This window comes from Mesoplodon mirus (assembly GCF_964341445.2).
Source record: "Mesoplodon mirus genome assembly, chromosome: 11".
Classification (NCBI taxonomy): domain Eukaryota; kingdom Metazoa; phylum Chordata; class Mammalia; order Artiodactyla; family Ziphiidae; genus Mesoplodon; species Mesoplodon mirus.
In genome coordinates this window covers 26,561,244-26,581,020 of record NC_138987.1, presented here as the reverse complement: position 1 = coordinate 26,581,020, position 19,777 = coordinate 26,561,244, and the positions used below count along the sequence as shown (strand labels likewise).

Genomic DNA, 19,777 nt, shown 5'->3' with positions numbered 1-19,777 from the left:
CAGAAGGAAGGGGGTGAAAGAGAGTAAGAGCAGTAGATTTTCCTGAGGGTAAAGAAAAGTCAAGTAGAATCACAGAATTTGAGTCTTAAGAGATTTTCTCCTTCACCTTCCTTGATTTAAACAGTAGGGTTAGGGCCTTCATAGATAAAAAAGCAAAAAGCCTCAAGATCATTCAAATTGTGAATTATAAGAGGTGAGAGAGGGTGCAAGAGAGAAGTGCTCAGCCAAGCAAATGATGACACTTGGGGTAAGAGGATGACAATCAAGAAGTGAAGCATTTCATCGAAGTAGCCTACTTTGAAGATGTCATGGTATAAAGGAGCATTCATTCTACCTGTCCTTCATGCCCCAGCCATGCTTTCTCCTTCAGGATCATCCTTACTCCATGGGTCACTGAAAACCCAGGATATATAATATATGGATATGCCCAAGGCTCAAGCCAGGAAGGAGGAAAAGGTCTGATCACAAGCATGTCAAAGCACCACATAGGAGCCAAGACACTGCTGTTACGGTTGCAAAGTAGGTCCTGGCTTATTAGAACAGACAAAAGCCAGGCTGCTGCCTGAGCCCATCTGGCCAGCCACCTTATTCAGGAGATGCCCAGTTCTCCTGCTGATACATACATGCTTTGGAACCAGCCTCAGGCATAAGCCAATACCTACTGTTTCTACCACCTGAGAGTAACCCTGCAAACAGCGATGGCTTTTCAAGGGACCACAGTTTGGTAGAAGAATTAACAGTTCATGTCCTATGGAAAGATTTCTTAGAAGATTATCCCTTCCCTTTTTCCTTGATGACTGAATCAATGTCAGTTATAACACAGGGCTTTGGATAAACTATAGTTATACCCAATGATGAACTTCATTCAAGAAAATGTAAGGCAAAGACTTTAAAAGAAAAAAAAGGAATAGAACTTTCTAGTTAAAGAATGCTTAACTACCAGACTATTAGTTAAAACCCACTTCTTTTTGCAGTGGGTTTTATCAACTCTAAAGCAGTCATATTGAATGCCTACATGTGATTTCTCAATAATATGAATTAAGTAAACAGGAAGAATCTATTGTTGTCTTTCCATCTTACCTCTTCTAGAATCAGTACTAAGCACCTAGTGATACATGGCATATAATGATGGATGAAAGGATGGATGGACAAGTGAGTGATATAGGGAGGGGAATAGTATTAGAGACATAGAGCATAAAAGTAAGTAGCACTGCTGAGATGAAATAATTCTTTTTGCCCTTGCATAAGACAGTGAGGCAAGTGCAGCGTAAAAAAGGGAAGGCAGAGGAATTGTGTTTGCACAAGTCTTGCATATTTGGAATTTCCTACTCTAGCCAAAATTGAAATCATTCAAGAACCTACTGCTAAAGGTGGCAACTGGTTGAGTACTTTATAGTGAATGTTATGTTCCTATTCATCCCCTCAATGCTTTCTTGAAGTGGGCAGAGTATTAATCACCATTTAAAAGTCCACTGTTTCAAATGTTTCTTTTAGGGCAAATTGATGATTGTGTGTAAAACTAACAGGAATATGTAAGGAATCATGATCCTTAAATTGTTGAAAATATTTTTATTTAGTACCTATGATGTGCAAACCTCTGTACAAGGCAGGAAGGAGAATTATAAAGATTGGAGAGACAATAAAACATAGTGGTTAAGAGTACAGAATCTAGAATCAGACTGCCTGGGTTCAAATTCTGGCTATTTCACTCAATAGCTGGATGGCCTTGGGAAAATCATGTAATTTACCTGTGCCTCAGTTTCCTCATCTGCCAAATGGGAGTAATAATTGAATCTACCTCATAGAGTTGTGAGGATTTATTGAGATTGTGTGTGTGTGTGTGCGTACAAATATATATTATAGTGTTTAAAATGGTGCCTGGCACATAGTAAGCACTATTAAATTTTTAGTTGATATTATTTTACTTAGTTCTTAAAATTAGAGCCATCTGAAAAAGAAATAGGTCTCCTCAAGTAGGAGCGAGGCTCCTATTAACAAAAACTTCAAGCTCAAGCTTACCAACACTTTCTAGTGACATGGTAATGTGTTTCGAGCATATGATAGGAAAAGAGAACTCGATGACCTAAGAATCCTTCCAACCCAGAGAACCCCAGTTCTATGAATTATTCCAACTTCAGTGGAAGCTGGCTGTACCACGTGAAGAACCATTAACTTTTATTTTGAGGTCATGGAATGAACTTTCAGAAAACCACCATTTTTCTCAACCAGTTAAAATCAAATGTAATATGTGTTTTCATTTCATGGTGCCTGAGGAAAATTTAATTGTAGCATGAACTCCAGCTCTTACTAGTTTAAAGTAAAATTGCCAAAATAAATAAAAATTTGGGATATTTCCGGGCTCACACAGCTTCCGGGACATTTCAGTTTCTAGGGCTGCCGATCCCGGTGCCTCTCACAAACATTTGATCTTCTTTCAAACATCTCTTGAAAACAAACAAAACCTCATATAGCTTGTAATGTGCGTGCTGTTAGGATGCAAGCGTGGAAAAGAAATGAGCTCCCGAAGAGCCCCTCCCCTACTCTCTCCTCCATCTCCTGTCTCCCTCCTACTGATCACCAACAGGAAACAATGTTTTCTTAAGTAATAAACTTTGCAATTTCTCAAGTCCACTTGCATCCATGGGGGAGGATGAGGTCTATTGTTTTTGCTTGCCTATGTGAAGGGAATAGGGCTTTTGGCAATATTTACTAGAAAACAGCGAGCTGATTTATAATCCAAGGGCAAAGTTGATAGTCTGGAGTTAAAGTGGAAGCCTTTGGTAGCAAGGAAAAGGTAAATCATTTTAGAGGAAGCAGAAGGCCGTTTATGAGGTTTGAAATATCCACTATAGAATTCCTCAGTGATTAAAAGCCCAGCTACTGAATCCTTTGAAAATCAGTGACAATATATATTGACCTAGGCAAGATAAGTTCACTTTTAAAGAAGGAATAGGCACGGTTAGCCAAGGTTCTTCAGTGGCCACTAAACTTCCAGACCTGCAAGGTCAAAATCAGCTTCTCCATCCTCAGAGGCCTAACTGAAATCTGAGTACCTTTCCCTGATACCCATCTATTTGGGACTCTTTCTTTAATGGGACTCCTTTAACAGCCTTAGTGCTACCTCATTTTTATCTAGCAACCACAAGAGATGGTTTAGAAATATATACTCACAGTTAAACTCAAGTAGAGAGAAATGGAAATTGAGAACAGCAGGGAAATTATGAGAGATGTGGGACAACGGGTCTATGAGTCCATGTCCGGTACTTCTAGAGAGCAGAAACTTCTCACCGCACTAGGAACTCAGTCATAGCTCAATGGGCCATTGCTAGATAAGTAACAAGAGCTAGAAAACATTTTCCAAAATTTCCATCTATATTATATTCACTAATGTTGTTACAGTTTTAAGACCCATTGGTCAGAAAACTAAAACTTTTGAAAAAGCAGAGGTTTGATAGAAATAAGAATGCTAAAAGTCCATCCAACTAATTTTAATTCTAAATACCCTTGGTGGTAATTTACAATCTGTAGTTAACTACAGCAAATAGTTTTGAAGGGAAGGAGATTATTTTCTCTTCTTTGCTTTTTCTCTGTGCATGTGTGTGTGTGTGTGTGTGTGTGTGTGCGTGCATGTTGGGATTCACGTGCCAAAATTCTGTGTAAAATATATAAACATTCACGTGGAGCTTTCTGTCTGGACAGCTCCAAGAGGTCATGTCATCAAAGACCAACCAGCTCCGCCATCCATGAAAATATGATGCGCTATTTTCACAGCTGTAGGTAACAATTATGGAAAGACAAAAATTCTAAATGATTACAAGTAAGACCATGGCAGGTTGAGGGTTGGGTAAAGATTCCTAATCAGTTGACGATTGCAGACTTGGGAACATGTGATATTTATGTCATGGTATGAGTGTGGCAAGCTTGAATCATTCATGAGGCATTGGAGGACTAGAAAAAATGAAAAGTATAAAGGAACTAATAAATATATAGCATTATTTTGTCAGTATTGGTTGACCAAGGCCACGATTGGATGGCTCTGGTTTGTCTCTGTCAATAATGATATTTGTTTCCTTCTTCAAAAAACGCTTGTATGGAAGTAAAAGTACTTTTGGCACAATGCAATGATTCTGATTTTTTTAAAACTGTATACACGCATGAATTTTTCTTGCGCCATTTTCTGTCTTGGAAAAGCACTGGCTGGCATCATGCATGTTTACTCTTATATGCTGAAGGCTCCCATCAACCTCAAACAGATGCAAATCACTTTAACTTGTCATTGTGTTATTTTGTTCATCCTAAAAGTTCAGAAGAGCCTTCCAAACTTGCAAAATTTCTCTCAATTCAGTGAGGAGGAAAATTCAGAACACAGTATTTGAATGTTCTGCCCAGATTTGTCACACACACAAAGAATGAGTGGAAGAGGGCAACACCCTTTCCTACTAATCCTCTGAACTCATCACTATTGCGTTGAAATGACACTAAAAGGTAACAACCCTGAGCCTGCCATCTCCCCAGAACATTATAATATTAATTACCACATACATGAGTTTAAGTACTCCAGCATATGTTGTATGTCAGATGAAACAATGCCATTCTGGAGGCTTAAGAGAAAAAGAATAATCAAATCCAGTTTTTAGGTAAAAATGTGCTGAATCTTTAGTACATATCAGTGAAATTGCTAGAATCTGGTGTTCCACTTTTTTAAATACCACAACATTTGAACCTTTCAGCAATTCCAAAATCAACTCCCCCTGGGAAAGATGCTGTGCTTAAAGTTTTTTTTTCTTAATTTAAAAATGTAAAACAAACACAAACAGCTAACTAAACAGGCTGCCCATATAATCAACAGTCTAAGCAGCCCTGAAGTATTTTACAACATCCTTCAAGACTATTAAAGGCAACATAAATAACTATTGCCAGCAAGGGAAAATACCCTTCAGATTTTTTTTCCCTTTCCTTTTTTTTTTTTTGGTTTAATTTTTTTTTTCTTTTTTTTTTTTGGCTGCGTTGGGTCTTTGTTGCTGCGGAAAGGCTTTCTCTAGTTGTGGTGATAGGGAGCTGCTCTTCATTGCGGTGTGCAGGCTTCTCATTGCGGTGGCTTCTCTTGTTGCGGAGCATGGGCACTAGGTGTGTGGGCTTCTGTAGTTGTGGCACGTGGGCTCAGTAGTTGTAGTTTGCGGGTTCTAGAGTGCAGGCTCGGTAGTTGTGGTGCATGGGCTTAGTTTCTCTGCGGCATGTGGGATCTTCCCGGACCAGGGCTCAAACCCATGTCCCCTGCATTGGCAGGCAGATTCTTAACCACTGCACCACCAGGGAAGTCCCTCCCTTTCGTTTTTTTTTTTTTTTTTTTTCTTTTTCAGGCTTTTAAACCATTTTGGTAGTGATTTCTTACATCATAGATAGAAATACTTGAAACAGAGTCAGGTGGTGTCCTTTGAAAAGTAAGAAAGTTGCCAAGACAGGATAATCTGTGAATAATTATGGTATAAATACAGTCCCTAAACCTGGGGATTCCTAGGGATGTACCAGTCACTAGAAAAAAGAGCTATACATCTGCTATCCCAGCACTCAAGGGAGCCCTGGGCAACCAGTAAATAACTACTCTTTCACCAGCCAGAGAAAGGGCAGCACCCAAGCATGGGGTGTGCTTTGACAACAGTAACTATTTTTTAAAAGGCAATAATAAGAGCTGTTATTTATTAGGCATATGCTCTGTGGTAAGCACTATCACGAATCACCTCATTTAATCTTCAGTGTTAGCCTGTAGGGTAAATGCTATAATTACCCGCGTTGCACAGATTAGAAAACTTGGGCTAAGGGCAGCTAAATGTCTTGCCAAGATCTTGCCCTAACAAGTGGTCAGACCAGAATCCAAACTCAAGACAGACTCTTCCGTGTTAATCATGCATTGTGCTCACTTCTGCATTTCTTCACTGATATTTACTGTACTGCAGCCCACCAGTTGTAAGTTCTGAGACCGGAGGGGGCTCTGTGCACAGCAGGAAGTAGGAAGCCATACACGGCTTGCTATGACCTGAACTCTATTCCACCACTCCTGTGGGAAATTTAAATCAATTTAACAAGCATTTCCTGGTTTGCCACTTTGCTCAAAGCAACATGCATCCAGGGAGGAGACAGAGGTGCAGGAACAATGCTACCTGACCTCAAGGAGTTTACTTTTTAGTGGGGAAGTGAACACTTACGTAATTTATCCCACAGCACATCAATGCTCTAGCAAAGGTAGACCCAGAGTGTATTCTGACAGCACAGAAGTCAGAACAGACTGGTGTTGCCATCAAGCTCACAAAATAGATCTAAACCAAGGGCCCTTGAAACAGTAGGCTCTCTTGCATACAACTCTGCCAGGTAAATGTGTAAAGGTGATCACATGCAATCATAACATTAGGAGGTGGGTGCTCTTACCCCACCCTTTCATTTTACAAAACAGGAAACAGAAGGAGAGAAGAATGTAGTGATTGTCAAAGGTCACACAATTCTGTGCTGGGAGCTGGCATCCAAGCTAGGTATGTAAGCCCAGGACCTCCGAGAAACATAAATGAGACTGGGTTAAAGGAGCAAGGATTTCATTAGGGGAAATGCCTGTGTGAAAAGCAGTAGGAGAGGATCAGGGAAGCCTGAACAAGCCATCAGAATGCAATGCAAGTCTGACCCCAATGAAGCAGAGGAAGAGAGACAGTTGGGTGGAAGCATCCTAGACTGCTGAACAGTCTAAGCAAAGTTCAGCAAAGCCACTGAGGAGCCCTTGAGCCAAAGCTGGCCAGTAAAAGAATCTTGTGTTTCCCAGAAATTGGGTCTGCCTTGGTTTCCCCACCATACTCTTCTTGAGATATGGGAGGGGCGTGCCAGACCCATCCACTATGGCCAGAGGAGACAATCATATTGGAAAAAAATGTGCATTCCCACTATAACCACATAAAAGATAGGATGAGGTCTTTCCAGAAAAAATAAGTAAATAAGAGGCTGAGCAGACCAACACTGTGCCCAGACTATACATCTCTCACTTTGTTAAAGAGGCAGTTACTCCACCAGGAGCATACATCTCTTGAAAAGTGCACTTTGTCCTTTGGTTTTAAAAGCCACATCCCAAAGCACTGAGTTGATTGCATGACACTCACTCTGCTTGGCTCCCAGAGATGAAAGACTGACCTCACTCTCCTGGAATTTGAACTTGTAATCCCCCAAAATAACAAGACATCAAAGTTGATGTTGAGACATCTAAATCATCCTCTACAATTTCATGTGTCTCCAGGCCAAGCCAGAAAAATATCTAGAGCACATCCTTTTCAACAGGTAAAGAGCTGACATCTGGGCCATCTCTTCAATCATCCACTGCTCTTTCTTTTTTCCATTTTGCCCTGTTAAGGAGAAGGTCAATGCTCAGTTAGAACTTTATGCTGTACAATAGGCTGCTAACATTCCATGATGGACAGTATTTGCCTAGCATTTTTTATAGGGTGCCAGTCTTTTCTTAGAGTTTATGTCATACAATACTTAACTTGTTTGCAGTGGGTGGAGATGGAAACAGAGTCTATTGAAAACATCACTGCTCCCTCCCTAAAATGTAAAGGGCCTATTATCATCCTTCTTTTAGATTCTGTCTCTTGGGCAAAATCTCATAAAGATAGGCAGGGAGAAAATAAGGGCTTATAACATCCACAGGGTTAGCTTTTGTTAAATGAATGCTGTGCTACTAGACCTCTATCACTAACCATAAAAACAGGACTCAGCTCACACTGTGATAAAGGAGGCCACCCCCCTAGAGTCTTGCCTTAGCCTCCAAACCAGCATCTACCACCATTTGGGATCATGGGCAGCTCGTGACATTATCAGTTATTGTTACTGGCAAGAGATTTGGATTTTGAGGCACCAGATATTGTCTTAACTCTTAGAGAGGCAGTATGGCAGAGTGGCTAACTGGTGAGCTCCAGAATCAGAAGGGACTGATACAAATTCCAACCGTGGTCATATCTTCACTGTAAGAAATTAGGAAAGTTGTTTAGCTTTTATAAGCTTCATATTCCATAAAGGTAAAATGGGCAAGGCACTAGTACCCATCTCCAAGAGAACTATGAAAATTAAATAAGAGAATGTATACAATTAGCACCTTATAATACAGTGTCCAGAACATACAAATGTTCAAGTGATAGAATTGTTATTCTTTTATTAAAATAATAAATTATTTTACTATTAGTTCTAGATCTCTCGATTTGTTCCTATGTGACCTCAAGCAAGTCACTAAATCTTAGGGAGCCTCAGATTGTGAATGAGACAGATGCAAACAACATCATCTCACAAGGTTGTTGGGAGGGTTCACTGAGACTACTGTGTAAACTGTAAAGTGTGTGCAAATTTTAATCAGGATTACTAGTATTGCCATTGTCATTAGCTCTCAGCAATCTTAATCCAAAAGTTTGTGGATAGCTTTCCTTTGGAAAAAACCAAGAGCTAGGATGTGCTAAGAGATAACAGGGGAATATGAATGACCCCTGCAGGGCATTTTCCAGCTTCCTAAATACCTGTGTACGGTACAAACTGTGTAATAAAGTATATCACAAATTAACCCCTATCAAACCTATTTCCTCGTGAGTTGGTTAACCCTTCCTTCAGAGGGTAAATTTCCTCAACCAACCCCAGTGAGCTAAAGGACCAGCATTTTTCTTGTAAATAATCTTACCTTCCCTGGTGTCAATAGGAAACAGTATTTACTCACTACTGTTTTCCTTTCAAAAATCTGTCTAGTTACATACTAGAAACAGTTTCAGCTGGTTTGTTTGTCTTGGACAAGCTGTTGAAGTGAAACGTTTTTGCTTGGCTGAATGTGGGACAGTTTCATAACCCCTTCAAGAAGTGCATTGAAGGTGGGTGCCAGCTCCGACGGCTGCTTCTAACATGCCTCCACTTGCCACCCATTGTCAGGTGGCCCGCATCATTAAATTAAGACAATGAGCAAAGCAACAGATGCAATTGAGACTAAATCCCTGAGTGCTTTTGTTTTGTCACTGTTATTGTCTGCAACAAAGAAGTCACATGTGAGAGCCTGGGAAGAGAGCCAAATGCAAACCAGACGACATCCCAGCTGGTTTTGAATGGCCTCCACCGTACGCCTGTGTGCATGGGAACCATGCTGCTTGGAGCAGTGTCAGCTTTATCAAGTGAGTTTCTGCCCGTGACTTTGCTGCGATGCCGAGACAGACCCAGAAGAAATAGGCCAGAAGATCCCTCCACTCAGACTTTGCACTTTAAACTTCTGCTTTGAGGGAAAAAGAATCTCTCTGTTGGGGAAAAGAATAAGATCTATATGGTTGGCCAAGCTAACTCCAATCCTTTTTGCTACAGCCCTCATGAATTTGAAGAGGGAAGCATAGAAGATACCTGATTTTTTTCTTCTGAAAATCTGAGATTAATTTGGCTTGAGAGGAAGACTGAAGATTAACTACCTCATGTGCTTTCTTTTTACTTGTTACCATCTCATTCTGGAGCATTTTCCTAGTTGGGACTTTATCCAGATTCTTAAAAATCTTCTTTTTCTAAGCTGGCATGCCTCTTAAACAGAAAAAGAGGTAAAACCCAAGTTAGGGTATTTTTAGACCTGTTGGTTAATTTGGTTACTAGTTTGATAGACTGATAGTGTCCTTAATAATAGCGATTGTGGGGGGTTGATGAGCCATATACAATCAGCAGGGTCTACTGAGAACTGAACAGGAATGTTTCAAGGAGTTTGGGACAATAGTGTCTCTACTCTGTAGCCCCATATGTCTTTTTTCCATTTTCTGGAGAACTCCTTTAAGGAAGCAGATTAAAAGGTAAGATTAGGAAGGAATACAAACTTTACCGTTAGCTTAACAGCAGATACTTTACTGTTAGCTTAACAGCAGAGCAACAAATGCGTGTTAAGTGAACTTTGTAGAAGTTGTACGATATTTGGGGGAAAAGTGGCAGGATTTTAAATGATAGCATTTCAAGCTATCCTATACAAATGCCCAATTTATCCCCACAAAGTTTTTTTTTCAGTGGCCACTGAGCTAGATATTTTAAAAAACATTTTTACACAATGATCTTCCTTCTATTCAGTAGGTACAAGATATTTTGACCATCAACTTACAAAGTGCTAACTTGCTTTTATAAAGGTCTTGGTGATAACTCTAATGTTCCAGGTAGAGCTGAAAAACATGTGTAAGAAAAATTATCAAATCCCTATGGGTCTTAGTCAATAGGTACAACTTCCAGGGACTGGTAGTTGATACTGCCCCACCTTCTTACCCTCTCCAGTTCTCAGGGCTAAGTGATCTCCAAGGTCCCTTACAATGATCTCTAAACTTCTAACAATGATTGGGTGATTGATCATTTCCTTAGCCAGAAGGAAGAATTTGGAGATTCCAGTCACCATGGTGAGAATTCTTGGTTTGGGTCTTGATGGAAAATGTTCCCAGGAAAAAGGACACTGAATCCTTGAACCTCACTCTGTACCAATAATTATCTATTACATCCTTCTCTAAGGGCCTCCTGACTAGAAGTGAAATCAAGAGAAGCAGCACCTGATGTTTATGCATGCAAATGTTATCTCCTCCCAGATTTTATTTTACATCTTATTTGTCTAAATTAATGTTGCTATTTAAGTATATTCAAGGATAAAATAATAATTACAGAAGAAGTATAATGACTTGATTCTTCACATTATCAGAAGGTCCATTATATTCATTCATTCATTCAATTCATTCTATAGCTATTTATTGAGCACCTGAGATGTTCTGGGCACTGCTCTAGACATGGGGCTGTAACAGTGAACAGAGACAAGTCCCTACTATCATAGGGCTTCTAAGCAAAACTCAATATTCCTTGGATAACAGAATTGCTTGTTGATAGGTGAATGGTAGCACCAAAGCAAGGAATCCAGAATTTTTAATCCAAGAATGGTTACCTTCCAGTAAAGATGAAATAATAAGAGTAAATAACAATTGGTAATACTTACATAGTGCTTACCATGTGCCAGGCCTATTATAAGTGCTTTTATGTTCTAATTATTTAATCCTTAATCCTACAATGTAGAAACTATTATTATCCTAGTTTATGGATGAAATTGAGACACACGAGATTGTCACCTGCACAAGTTCACATAGCTAGAAAATGGAAGAGCTGGATTTGAGCACAGCTTAGAATGTCTGTGATTTTATAGATTCTAAATCAACTACAAAAATTCCCAATCTTCTACTTCTAAAGCTCTGCCTCTCTCCAAAGGAGATAAAGAAAAAAATGAAAAAGAAATAGCTCCTTTTTACAAAAACTAAAACAGAACAAAATGAAATAAAACAACAGAGGATGGTCCCAAAATGTGGTCTTTTTCCTCACTAGGAAAAGATGTTACAGTCCAGAAGACTGAATTTTAAAGGATCTCCTTCCTGTCAAGGAATCTGTGATAGTAGCTGATGAATAAAAACACATTTTTTGTGTAATTATAAAGCAATCTGTGGTTCCCATGCCATCAAGGATGAATAGAAGCCTGAGTGAGGTTTGGCTAAACTAAAAACTACAGGCCCATCTACTTATATGTCTTTCTCAGAAAAACTTGGCCCAAGCTGTCTGTTAAATTGAGTGGTGAGGCACAGATATGAAAGGTTGAGACCCAATGTTAGAAATAGATAGGTAGGATACAAAAAACTTCATCAAAGTAATGTCACTTTTTCTCCCTTATTTTTAGGAAGTACATTTGAAGAACACAAGTAGAGGGAGTGCAGGAAACAAGAACTACAGAATGTAGGAAGACCTTCCTGAAGAGTGAAGAATGACATGCCACTGGCAGGATCCTTTGCTCTGCACGAGTTACCTGTTAAACACCAGAAGACCTACCAAAAAAATAAGTTTGATAACATTTCAAAAGATGGGCATTCCCCCCCAATGAAATACGCAAGTAAACATTCCAACAATGTCTTTAGGAGTGATTGTTAAAAGCTTTGCACCTTGCAAAAATGGTCCTGGAGTTGGTAGATTGCTGTTGATCCTTTATCAATAATGTTCTATAGAGAAAATATATATATAGATCTTAGTCCCTGCCTCTCAAGAGCCACAAATGCATGGGTGTTATATAGATCCAGTTGCACTACATTTGTCTCTGAATCTTGGCTGCTAGAGACATTCATTCAGCAGCCTTATCTAAGTGGTTTATTAATTTGTTTATTTGCACTTCTTTCTACGCAACACAGGCTGTTTGTTTTACAGTGTCTGGTAATCTTGTTCGTCTATCCCCCTTCCCCCTTCATCACCTTTTTATTTGCCAAATTTGGCCTCCTCAATAGCAGCAGCAAGCAGTCAAATAGCACACCAATTTTTAACCCACAAGATTCCATCTGTGGCATTTGTACCAAATATAAGTTGGATGCATTTATTTTAGACACAAAGCTTTATTATTTCCACATCTTGCTAAAAAAATTGCAAGTAGTTGCAACTTTGAGGCCAATCATTTTAGGCATATGTTTTAAGCATAGAAAGTCTCAAACTCTGAATGGTTCCTTCAAATGATGAGTTAGTGTGCGACCTAATCAGTACTTCTCTCTTTTTATTTTTTCCATATAAAGCACTATGTAAATTTAGCATGTCAATAATACAGGATGTATCAAACAGTATGTAAAACTCTGTTTTTTAGTACAATGGTGCTATTTTGTAGTTTGTTATATGAAAGAGTCTGGCCAAAACGGTAAAAGGTGAAAGCAAAATAAAAGAGGAAGCCTGGAGCCAAAGGTGACACAGAGGGGAAGGGTACTCAAAATTTAACCATTTGGGAAAGAAAAGTTCCCCAATTATGCCTTCCAAAAGAAATAAGACACAAAGTCCACTGATGCAAATCTGATTGGCGAGTCCAGAGAGGAGTAGAAGAAGCAGTAGGCTAGGAATTTTAAGTCCTGGTTTCTTATTCTCGCTGAAGAAACAAACATCTGCCGACTCTGTCACGGACTCACCACTCTGTGACCTTGGGCAAGTCACTTCACCTCTCTGTGCCTCAGTTTCCTCATCTGCAAAATGGGGACAATATGTCATCTACCTACCTCACAGGGGTGGTATGAGGATTAAAAAGATAAAGCTCCAGATTTTTATCCTGAGTTGCTATGAGGGCGTCAAGATCAGAGCCCTTGAGTTGCTGGGATGCAAGGAAATCTATGAACAACTCATTCACAGCATAGCTAGAAAATTGATAAGCTGAATGCTCCTGACATGCCAGTTCTTGTCAGTGAAGCTATCCAACTAACTATCCAACTAACTACTTGTTAAAAGCTAACAGCTCAATCTCTTTTAAAACACTTTTCAAAATAACCTAGAAACATTTGATCTGCAATTTGATTTTGAATTCTGCATTTGGATTTATGAATACAAAGTGAAAAGAGAGGAAAAGAAAAAAGGAGAGAAACAAAGATTTCTACCAGCGAAAGGATGATTATTCCATTTGCTAGCACTTACTGACTCTGCCAGGAAGTTACTAATAACCTAATAATACTTCTTCTAATATTATAAATGATACTCTATTCATTTTGAAAAACAGTTCTTTCCGCTTTTCAAGTAATCTAAAAAAGTCCCAAGATTTCAAATATTGAAATAATAACTAATAAAATGTTACAAATTTACTTTCTTTAATGAATTTTGTTCTTATCCTTGGAGATACTGATATATACATATATTTTTGGTTAATGCTTGATTAGAGTTGCTAGTTGAAAGACAAACATTTCCTTCACAGCTAGAAATTTTCCCTCATGTCTGCTTAGAAGAGTGGCCTCTAGTCCTCTGTGGATGTGTCTTATCCATTCAATTGAAAACTGGTATCAAGGAAATCCAATGATGAGGACAGGTCCATGCTGACCTAGAAAATATTACCTGTCTACATATCAAGATTTTCTTATTAAAACAATGAATCATCCATCATTCAGATCTTTTTATCTGCCTTAGAACTTTTTGGTGAAAAGCAACCAGGCTTGATTATTTCATGAAAACTATATCCCTTTTATTCTTGGAGAGTGTACATGCAAAACAAAAATAACATCTTTAGTCTACATCCCACTGGTTCACCTCAAGGTTCAGAGGCCAGAAAAAAACAAGATTTCCTGGATCTCCGAACATATGCAAAAAGAAGGCCTATTTAATGGACACCTCTGGTCAGCCAACTAGTATTTTAACCTTAGTCCACAGTGTTATTTGAATTTAGCACCCTTGGCATGCAGAGCTATGTTCTGATCACTGTGGACAGATGTAAAAGAAACCATAGGTAATTTTGCCCTTTATCTGTCTTCTAGACATATGGGTTCTATGGAATGAGATGCTGGACCCATTTTCCCAAAATGGCACTCTGATTTTTATTTCTTATTCCTAGTGTGTACCTTTTAAAATTACTAACTATGAACAACACTTTACATGCAACCTTCTGCAGACCTGTAAGTTTCCAGACATAGTTGAATACAGTAATTCTAAGAGTGTCTATGACTTATTTGATTCACTTAATAATTCTGTTCACAGCAAAAAATACCCCAGTGAGGAAAGCTTAAATATGCGAAGTCATATTACCCTTCTTAACTTTTTCTAATACATAGTCCTCTCCAACTGTATCATAAGTTAGCTAATTAAAAATTAACTAATTATACTAACCCACTATCTTATTTTCAAATGATTTAAAACTAGAAGACAAATTGCTGTCAACTCCAGAAGTCAGCTGATCACTATATACTACAGCAGAATGACCTGGTACTGACAGAAGGAAGCACATAAAATCTTACAGCTCAAAACTTTATAAGCTTTGCTTTAGAATTTTGAGATGAGGCAATATCAAGACGTTTATGAAAGAGCTATAAATACTGGTAAGAATGAGCTTTTAATTTATGGGTTGATTTCCAGTTTAATTGACAACACTGAATACCTAGGTCAAATTTCCATTCCCACTTCCCCAAATAGTATAATTGTATTATTTGAACATCTTAAGATGAGGAAGCTCCACTGAAAAAGTTAAAGCATCTTTCCATCAGAATCCACTCTTCTAGAGATAAAGAAAAAGTCTCCCAATACCCACCCTACACACACACACACACACACACACACACACATAGACACGTGCACACACACACTCATCTTAAGAGTCCAATGGAATACTGAGAAGAAATCACTTCCTTGAAAAATCTTTAAAAAAAAAAAAAAAAAAAAAAAAAAGCCTGGCCTCCCTTGAGAATCCTTCCCCTCCTTGGAATGTCAGTGTTTGTGTAGATGAAACCATCTCATGCACTATGACTTCAGGGTTTCTGTTATTAGTTTATGTACTTGGGAGAATGCTTAAAATGGAAGATGTAGCACATTTTGCTTTCCCATTTATTGTTTGGCCAGCTATGCCAATGTGGTGCTATTGTTTCTTTAAGAAAGTACTTGACTAAAAAAAAAAAAGAAAAAAAGAAAAAAAAAGAAAGCATAGACATATTTTTTTAAAGTATGAAAAAAACAATTCTTTAGATAGATGGCTTAAGAAAATAGCATTAGGTCTAGTCACCACCACCTTTCAACTTTATATCACTCACAAGTAGTGTACTGTTCACCAAATTGTGAGTTTGGGGGTGCAAGGGCAGAAGATGGAAATTTTTTTAAGTTAGAAGGCTCCATTATTTTGTTGGCTCACAAACTCAATAAAATTAGCAATATATTATCCAATATGAACACCTTGATTCAAGAGCATGGAGTATAAATGGGAAAGAAAAAAAAAAGAGCTTATAGGCAAATGGCAGAACTGAAAAGATGATTAAGTTACTCATTGATTGTGTGTGCACATGTGTGCACGTGTGTGTGCATGTGTGTGCGCGCGCTCTCTGCTCTAAAACAGATATTCAGCAAGTGGCAAAAATAAAAACAAAAAGAAAAATGCATAGATTCACCTTCTAAAAATAGCTTCTGCCACATCCCCCTTGAGTAATTCTTTGGAGTTTACTGGTTTATAGAAGATATTCTCCCTTCACCTAAACATCTCAAAGAGCAGTAGCTCTCATAAAAAGCAATCACTGATCTCATTGGGAAGTGTTGGCAAGTATTTCCTTCTGAGATGGGGGTTATCTACTGATAAGGAAAGAGAAGAATTTATAAGAAACCGTTGAAAGAGATGGCTAACAATCTGTGAAGATTTTTTTGTTTTTGTTTTGTTTTGTTTTTTACTTTATACAGTCTTTATGAATATCTTAATGTTCAAAAATGACTTGTTTTTTTTCTTCTTTTTTTATATTGGAATGAGGGATGATAAGTTAAACCCACATAGACTCTTTAAAACTATAGGCTAGATAGAAATGTATGTTTGACTTGTTGAAGCTATAATCAGACTATTTAAAACGTTTTTGCTATTTTTAATCTTAAAAGATTGTACTAATTTATTAGAGACAGATCCTATTTGGTTCTCTTCATAAGAAAGAGCATTCCCACTCAAATCACCTGGGCTTTCCCGTCAATGTTTTCGAAAGATAAATCTGATTTATGCATCATTATGGCATCATTTATTTTGAAATTTTAAAATAAAATAAGCGCGATTCTTTATGCCCCTCTCCTGCAATGCTCATAAAGTCCAGAATCTGAAGGGGCAAAAACAAGAGGAAAATTTTGTTGATTCTTTGTTTTTGGTTTGTTTGTTTGTTTTCAATGCTAGTGTTTAATCCTATAGTACGTATTTGCTTATTGCTATGTTAATATTCTAAAAGACTTTCCTGTTAGGTATTAGAAACTGATACATAGATATCTTTTTTGTGTGATTTCTATTTAAAAAAAAAAAAGGAGATGAGAAGACTGTCTGAGCTTTAAGTGCGTATGGTACAGGATAAAGATACAAATTTAAATAACCAAATCCTATCTGGAACAACACTTTTTGTAGGAAACCTCTCACAGATGAGACAGAGGCCCAGGGAGTTCTTGAAACTGTCTTTTTTCCTCTTAGTCCTTATTCATTTAGTATCTGCCTCAAAATTTTGTAGAGGGCTGACCAAGCTGAAACCCTAGAATTAAAGGGGCCTCTTTTAAAGCATACATTTCACATGTTCCTTCTTAATTTATGATGCCACATTGATCTTAAACACGGTCACCGTTTCTCCCCATTCTTCAGCTGTCATTGATAAGGTCTTTCAAGAAAAAACAACTTAAAAAGAGAACACAAAAGTTCAAATGTTACTGCCCAATTGAAATTTAAGTTAAGATAGAGATAGTTTCTCCTATTTAACCCCTGCTGAATCACCTGTCACCTTCGAAATGACCTTCACAATCCTTAGAATATTCCTTTTTTAATTGTCCAGCCCTACTGTATCTAAAAATTAAACATTACTCATTTTCTTTTGCCCAAAATGCACTGATGTAAAAGTAGGAAAAATGAAAAAAGAACTCGAAAATCCCTTCCAAACCACCCACTGGCCCCACTCACCCACCCATAGCAAAGTCACTACTGTTAATCCCTTAATCTGATTTTGTTTGGATATTTATCTTGTACCTGCTGCTAAACACACTGCAGGAGGGACTCTGAAACCTCAAGCCACCTACTCACATCTCTTATCTGTGTCTGTGTATTATTAAAATGTCTATTCAAATATCAAAAACTTTCAAACATCATGTAGCTTGTATTCAGTTTATACAAAGGCCCCAAATACTATGTCAGATCTCTTTTTTGCTGAGAGAGCTAATGAAGTGTGAAAACTGGGATTACATCATGTGTTTTGCTTCATTTGTTTTTATCACATTTAGGCCAAGTGTGATAAATAAACTTACAGACACTGAATTAATCTTCCCTGCTACTTTGAAACCAGAAAATAATCATTGGTCATTGATTTTATCTGTCTTAGTTCAAAAGCATATTTTTTATTAAATTAACTCTGTATTTGAAATTATTATTCAATTCATTTATGGCAGAGGAATATCAATCCTAACGACTTCTAAAAATGTAACTAACTGAATCATTATCTGACATTTACTGTTTAATAAGCATATTTTGAAAATGTATGGCTAGAGCGTCATAATAAAATGATATATCTTTCTTTAGTAATTACATTAAAATTAATCATGTTTGATTAATTAGTTCTTTTGGACAATGTTGGTGTAATGTGTCATTCCTTAAGAATTCTATTGTCATGTAGCATTTTTATTAATTAAGGTCATTGCAACAAATAAACAAGAAAACTTACCCAGAAAATAAAACTAATCATACACCAGAATGGAGATATCTTATAGAATTTACAGATTATATTTAAAAATAAATGCTTCAAAGAACTTGGACAAACTATGTAAGAGATGTATGAATTGTACAGTAGATGCATTAACAATAAAGCAGGTTTAAGTAACCCATCCCCACGTACCATAACCCAACAGTGAGTTATAATCCATGACAAAGCATTTGGGAAAAGGTTTTTTATCACGTAGGGTACATAATATACAAGTAGCATTTAATACACTCCCAATATCGGGAAATGTTATAAGAATGTGATCTCTCAACACTGAATTTCTGTTTCAATAAATCTTTCTAATTCTTTACTGAATAGATACTGTGAATATCAAACTCACAGTAGCATTTGTGGAAGCACAAAGTGGAAAGATTAGTGATTTCCCTCTTGTTGTTTGAAAGCATCTCATTCTGTTTCCCTTTTCTTAAACCGTCCATGAGTTATTTGGAAAGCTACCTAAATGTAAAAAAGGCCCATGAGCTTTGTACTTGATTTTAAGGAACTAATAATATTACTAAAGTTTCCTGTATCATTTTCCCATGTGGGGCTCACCATCACGCCCAACTTCACTCACTCAAAGTCTCCATGGTTCTCCCTAGGCCCAACAAGAGGACTAACTTCCTCGTTCTGTTTGTGCTCTGCATCAGACCTCCAGGGGCCAAAAGCTTCTAACAGCAGGGCGTGCACGCACGTGCGCATGCGCATGGCTAGCCTGGGGACAGCCTTTTCACTAAAGGTTTTGTGGATGTTGAAGTGAGAGGGCAGAAAGATCTCAGTCATCACTTTCATCTTAGTAAGATTCCCTTCCTCTCTTCTGCAAACTCTCCCAGGAATTACTTCCTATCCAACCCTTCATCCTCTCCCTTAGAAAGAACTCGCAAGAAAATTCTGCTATTTCCTCCATCACAGCTTTGCCGGTAGTGGGGATGGGGGCAGGCCCGCTCACCTTTTATCATTGCATATGCCCAAAAGTTGTTTTTCCTAAACAGAAGAGCAATTCTGTCCCTAAGGAATTCTGTCTTCCTTTAAGATCATCTAGGCCAAATTACAGCCTGTTTTTGAAAATGGTATTTTTCCTTCCTGTAAGATCTGTGTGAATGATAATTACCACCACCCCAACAATGGTTAATATTTGCTGAGAACTTACCATGGGTCAGTCACTATACCAAATGGTTCACCTATGTTATCTCATTCGTCCTTACGAAAACCCTATGTGTCAGGCACTGCTATGAACCCTATTATACAGATGAAGAAATGGAGGCTCAAAGACATTATTTAATGTACTGAAGGTCACAGCCAGGCAGGGTAGACTTGAATCTGGGTTTGAAGACATCAAACCTGTGTTTTCACTACTTCACCATTCATGCCTCAATCCAGACACAGGGACAATTCCAGGTACTGACAGTCACCTTCTTGTTCAAATTTGGTTGTACATGCTAGAGGCAGAAATATAGCTAACTTTGAGTGATAAAGTGTTTTTGGATATGGTATTATTAAGATAAATTAGAATTTCTGCTCAATAATCAATATATCTAACTGGGCTTTTAACCTTACCTACTGCC

The 19,777-nt window shown here is 37.9% G+C and overlaps 1 protein-coding gene across 1 annotated transcript in view; it reads left to right on the top strand.

Moving 5' to 3' along the window:
- The window catches only part of IGF1 (insulin like growth factor 1), a 74,818-nt gene extending 56,732 nt beyond the window's left edge, over positions 1–18,086 (top strand). Inside the window, exon 5 of the mRNA XM_082634615.1 lies at positions 11,717–18,086. Coding sequence (XP_082490741.1) covers positions 11,717–11,776 — 60 coding nt within the window. The 3' untranslated portion in view covers positions 11,777–18,086. The remainder of the gene's footprint in view (positions 1–11,716) is intronic.
- The last annotated feature ends 1,691 nt before the right edge of the window (positions 18,087–19,777 follow it).